The 5,810-nt window shown below is 35.0% G+C and overlaps 1 protein-coding gene across 7 annotated transcripts in view; it reads left to right on the forward strand.

The window, feature by feature from the left end:
- The first annotated feature begins 698 nt into the window (after positions 1–698).
- The window catches only part of LOC111402936 (calcineurin B-like protein 7), a 5,269-nt gene continuing 157 nt past the window's right edge, over positions 699–5,810 (forward strand). The window contains exons 1-10 of one of the 7 annotated variants that reach the window (XM_023031259.1): positions 1,743–2,215; positions 2,319–2,775; positions 2,860–3,060; positions 3,711–3,793; positions 3,922–3,981; positions 4,114–4,222; positions 4,314–4,366; positions 4,578–4,658; positions 4,746–4,858; positions 5,424–5,810. The exon at positions 5,424–5,810 is cut by the window's right edge and continues 157 nt beyond it. In XM_023031259.1, coding sequence (XP_022887027.1) covers positions 2,982–3,060; positions 3,711–3,793; positions 3,922–3,981; positions 4,114–4,222; positions 4,314–4,366; positions 4,578–4,658; positions 4,746–4,858; positions 5,424–5,487 — 642 coding nt within the window. In that variant the 5' untranslated portion in view covers positions 1,743–2,215; positions 2,319–2,775; positions 2,860–2,981 and the 3' untranslated portion in view covers positions 5,488–5,810. The other 6 variants (XM_023031258.1, XM_023031264.1, XM_023031263.1 and 3 more) reach the window with 6 other exon arrangements.

Raw genomic sequence — 5,810 nt, forward strand, 5'->3', positions numbered from 1 at the left:
AGAGAAAGTGAAATTTGAAAAAATAAAAATAGATTAAATCTAAACAAGTCGTGGTCGGCTTTGGTTTATCGTGCACTTATTAGCAATTTAGCAGATAGATATACAGAGTTGACCAAACATAAATGCACGTGCAATGCGACAACTTTTTTAAATGAAATTTTAATAATAATAAATGTTCGGTTGGACTTATCGTAGTGGTAGGCGAATGGGCGGTGATATAACCAAGTTTGTTCCCGACGTATATAGACCGAGGACTCAATTTCGTCGGTATGTGTATCAAAATGCTCGGGACATATGTGCTCGGGTATCATATATGCCCGGGCTATTAGCCCGAAGATTTATTAAACAATCATTCGACATGTCCTCGGGATTATGACCTACGACAGCGCCTTGTCCAACGAGAGATTTATTCTGACTAAATATCCTTAATTTATGTCTCCTATACTCAGAAGAACTCTATTGGTATCACAGTTATACCTCAATTCAAACTCCTATCTCGCGTAGGATTCATTGGTATAAAATTGCAAAATCAAGCTATCCTACTACAGGTGCAATACGGAATCCTAATATGAACACACTACCTACCCCTATAAATACAGGACATTGAGCCATTATTCAGGTACGTTTTTCATTGTTCTTCAGCACATAGCCTCACGCATATACTTCCCTTTCTGACTTAAGCATCGGAGGGGCGACGAGCACACACCTCGTTGCCTTTGTTTCAGGTATCGGAAGATCACGTTCGTGTTCCTCATCCGTCATCAAGCTCGGGAAATCTACAGGTATGATTTTTGGTAGCATCAGGCGGTAAAGGAACGCAAATAATTTTCCTGATACAATGTTAATAATTATTAAAAAAAAATAATTATGTTTTAAATAGAGTCTTGACTCTTGATTGTGAACTAGCGTAGTTATGTTAGATAGAAAGGCCATAAATCTCGAAGTCATCGTATATTTAACACGTTAGATAGATTTTTATGTTTAGGTCACCTTACATTTATGCTAACATTTAGTGATGCTTCATAATTCTAATTACTTTAAATTTATGAGCATCTAGAATTTTCAATTCTTGAAATAACTTTTTAAAAGTCTTCAATACCAATCATAATATCTAGGTATCTTTGTAAATTTCATTTGGTAATGTAATTCATACGTGAACGTACGTGCTTAAATTTTGTGGTTGCAAGTTGCTACATTAATCCCAAGACAAACATTTTAGGGTAGTTTAGATTGCAAAGGATAAGCTTGGTGTGAATTTTGGGTCTGAGGTGGAGGTGGACGTGGAGGTGGGATGAGAGGAAGAAGACAATTGTGCGTATGTGTGTGCTTTTTTTTAATTTAATTATTTAATGTGATAAATGAAAAGTTACTCTGTTGTCTCTTTTTAAAAATTTGAAACTTTTATTGCAATTATTCCTAAAACATAAAGAAACCAACGCAAATGTAAATACAAATTCCAATTTAATATTTGTTCTCATTTTAAACCACGTCAACAAAATTACTGGACAAAAAACATTATTAAGGCCACGATATTAATATACTTGTACTTAATTTACTAAGTAATAAAAGATTTCATGTGTATTGCTACAAATTAGCAAGCAGATAGAGAAACTTGACTTTAATACTGCGCGGGGTGGGCGGGGTGGGCGATTGGGGTAGAGGGAGATATGACGATACTCCAGTCTCCAAAAGTGAAATCCCAAAGTCGAAAAGATCCTGTGGCCCAAGGGTCGGTTTCTCTCTCTCTCTCTTTCTTTCTCCATCAAATTTCTAACATGCATACATCTTTCAGATTTTTATATCACTGAATGTGCATTTTTTGTTATTGTTTTTCTATTTTCTTGTCTGTACTCGAATTCGATGCCGGGGGAGGTAGAAGAGTACCTAAAGACGAGAGACGGATGACTCTCTTGAGAGGTGTCTCCTCATTAGAACATCATATTTCTTGTTTTTTTCTTCAAAAAAAATTCTTTCGAACGTGGGGTCACAATCAAGACTATGTTAGTTTGATCTGTTATTTGTCTCAGAATGCTCAGTATTTCATTTATTGGATACTAGATTTCCTGAATTTCAATTTGTCGGACCTAACTGGGCTTTAGGGGTTGGTGTAAAGGTGAAGCAGAAGCGAGGACGATCCAGGGCGCACCTGATGGTGCCTCGAGACAGTTGGCTTGTTAATTGAATTTAGTTAATTCTGCTCCAATGATGTTCATCTGTAAATGTTTTTACTTAATAATATTTCGTTGTTGATCTTGCAATCACTTTCCCAGCACAACTGTCTTGGTTAGAAATGCTTACGCATCATCTTTTTGTTGCAGTGTGATTAATTTATAATTAGTCGATTATGTCCCTTTCGACAAACATAAAGAAGTCCAGCACTAGCAGGCTCTTGTATTTTTCCCTTTGAATATCATGTGTATTATGAGGATTAGAATGTGACTTGTTAATAGTTTGGTCCCAGAAACAAGTTGATCTATGTGGGGAAAAAAAATGGTCTATTTTTCCCTTTGAATATCCTGTGTATTAAAGAAGCTCATCTATTTTCGAGGAAGTTGATCTATGTTAAAAAAATTGTCCTGCCAAAACAAGCCCACCCTTTCTTCATCTGTCGGGATATCTTTATGCCTGGTCCCTGGAGGCGATTGAAGTGGTTCCCTCAATTTGTATGTCTCCGTGCTTTGATTATTTGTGTGCATTCATATTAAATCCTAATATCAAATCATGTTAACGCTGGGCATGTTGGTGAAAGTTTTGATTGTTCTATTCATTTGAAAGGTATATTCATAGAGTAGATTATCATGATATTTTTGTTATTTGAATATCGATCAATTCAATTATCTTGTGGTACGTTGAATGCAGATATGCCATCATAGTATAAGCCGTCTCAAGAAAAGTCTTCATTTTGACAAACACAGTGTTGGAAAAACTTCCATTAGCTCCAACTTATTATTGTTAAGAAATCTGTTGCTCTACCTGCTTTGATGGGCTGCTTTCATTCTAAACACCTACGACAAATCCCAGGTTACGAGGACCCTACTATTCTTGCATCCGAGACACCTTGTGAGTATTCAAAAATAATACAATTTTTTTTTTGTTCATGTAAAATACTTCTTTCCTAATTGTTCATGTAAAATATTTCTTTTCTAATTGTTTTATGTGCTTCATGTAAAATACTTCGTTTCTCATTTTGTCAATTTCTGAATATGTGTTGATAACTTTTAGCTGCTTGATACTTATTTTAAGCCAAGTACATAATGATGATGTATCCTTGTATCTGTTTCTTCTTATCTCAAGGCTAAGGATATGAGTGCTGGAGATACTATAGGTTTAGGCTTTGAAAATTGATTAACTTCATTTCCAACATTAATGTTGGTAATATTTTCAGTCGACTTGAACACGGTACCATATGATTATGAGGATGAGAGGATCGAAAAAACAAATTCGTTTTTAATTGGTAATAACGGAGGAGGGGTTAATGTGATCAATATATGATTTAGTTATTGAAACATTAAAAAATTTAATGGCCTGAAATAATGAACAACCAGTTATTGTCACATTGAAATATGATTTGGCTAGTTGATTATGCTAAAACATGCGATCTACTCTCACTCTGCTTAGATTGCATCATGCTTCTTCATTCATTACAGCCGTTATTTCGATCCTAGCTAAGGAATGGCTAATGTGGTTTCATTGAAAACATTGTCTTGCAGTCACAGTAAGTGAAGTTGAGGCATTGTATGAACTATTTAAGAAAATTAGCAGCTCAATAATCGATGATGGTCTCATTCACAAGGTAATATTACAATTTTCTTTTGTCAAAAATTTCCATGCCTAATTGTTTGAATTTTTAACAATTAGTGGAACGAGTTCAGGATGAGTCCCAATTAATATGTAGTAACTTTCTTGTGATCTCTTGATCAGGAAGAGTTCCAGCTAGCACTCTTTAGAAACAGAAACAGGAGAAATCTGTTTGCAGACAGGGTAAGTTATTACGACTCCCTTCTCCTGCACATTCCTTTTTTCTAATGCATGCATCTGTACGTGAATATCTCCACTGGAATTCTGCTAAGTTCGAACAAGAATTTTACTTATGAATCTTCGACATTTATGTAGATATTTGATTTGTTTGATTACAAACGTAATGGAGTGATTGAATTTGGAGAATTCGTTCGATCATTAGGTGTGTTTCACCCTAATGCACCAACGGCCGACAAAGTTACATGTAAGAAATAATTTATTATGAAATATGTTGCTACTCATATAGCTATGGCTTCCGTTTTTCTCATCTCTAACCAAAGGTATTCTTCACGCAGTTGCGTTTAGATTGTATGATCTAAGGCACACTGGTTATATTGAGAGAGAAGAGGTAAGTGCCTAGTCCTCTGAACTTGCTTATTTTTGTCCCCTACTTTTTCAAATCTGATATGATTTCAAAATTCATTGATGCTGGATTTGAAGTAAAAGATGTCGTGTTTTCATTTTTATAGCTCTAATTAATCTATAATTCTCAAGTTGATATTTTAGCCTTATCAATTCAACTTTGATTAATGTTTTTAATCTCTCATGTTACTTGACAGTTGTACGAGATGGTATTGGCACTGTTGAACGAATCTGATCTGGCACTTTCAGATGATGTGGTTGAAATGATTGTTGACAAGGTGAAAATGACAAAACTTTTCTTCGGCTCTTTACCATTCCCATCTTCGTTTCAAAATGTTGTATTATTTTCCACTTATTTTCTTCAGACATTCAGTGATGCTGATACAAAAGGTGATGGAAGGATTGATCTAGATGAATGGAAAGAATTTGTATCAAAAAATCCATCTCTTATAAAGAATATGACTCTTCCATATCTAAAGTAAGTGTGACACTAAGTGCATCTCATATTACTCAGCTCACTTGAAATGGCGCCACGTCAAACCAGAAATTTTAAGTTTACTCGCCGAATCATTTTAGTGTCTCGTGCAAACCTTTTTTGTTTACTATCGTTTCATTTGCATTTCGGAAGCCAATTTTCTTCTCTTTTTTATATTTACCATTCAAGTGGTAGGAAACTTTTCCATGACCCAAACTGGCGTAGGTATGGATCTTATGAGTAGGATGTTTGAGCTAGTAAATGATGTACCAGAGTATTAGACAGTGCACATATTAGGTCACCCAAATAATCATATTATTTAAAGGGGCTTCTTTTCTGGGCCATTTTTTAGCTAGAGGCTTCAGAAACCTTGTATTTCTTCTTCAGTGAAGCCTGTCACAATAGATGAGACTCTCACATTAAGGGTAAACCATTATGAATATGTGCATGCTTTGCTTGTTTTCATATTTCTTTCTATTTATTATTGCTTCCTTAGTCCCTTATGAAGGGATTAAGGCTTAAGTCCAAAATAAAAAAAGGTCTAAGCATATTGCATTGGCTTTTCCAGGGATATAACATTAGCATTTCCTAGTTTCGTGCTGAACACAGAAGTGGAAGACTCAGATATGTGATGTCATGGTTTGGCCAAAATGTTTTACCAAGAGTCGTCTACTGATCTTCAAAAGCAACATCCTGTTACAAGAAAAAGATTCAGTTGATACATTAAGAAGAAATTGCAGCAATAAAGAATAGAAGAATTGAGTAAAATCTTCGTCCAGTTCTCATGTCAATTTTAGATGCTGGTTCTCGCAATATTGCTGCAAATCAAGTGTATAAAAGCAAAGGCTAGCATGCTTATATTAGATAAATAGATGAGTTTGTCTAGCTTTCGAGATAGCAGTAGTTTCTACTGTTCGATTATGTTCGTAGGGAATTTTGTGCTCGTGTTTGTTTT

This window comes from Olea europaea, chromosome 11 (assembly GCF_002742605.1).
Source record: "Olea europaea var. sylvestris chromosome 11, O_europaea_v1, whole genome shotgun sequence".
NCBI classification, from domain to species: Eukaryota; Viridiplantae; Streptophyta; class Magnoliopsida; order Lamiales; family Oleaceae; genus Olea; species Olea europaea.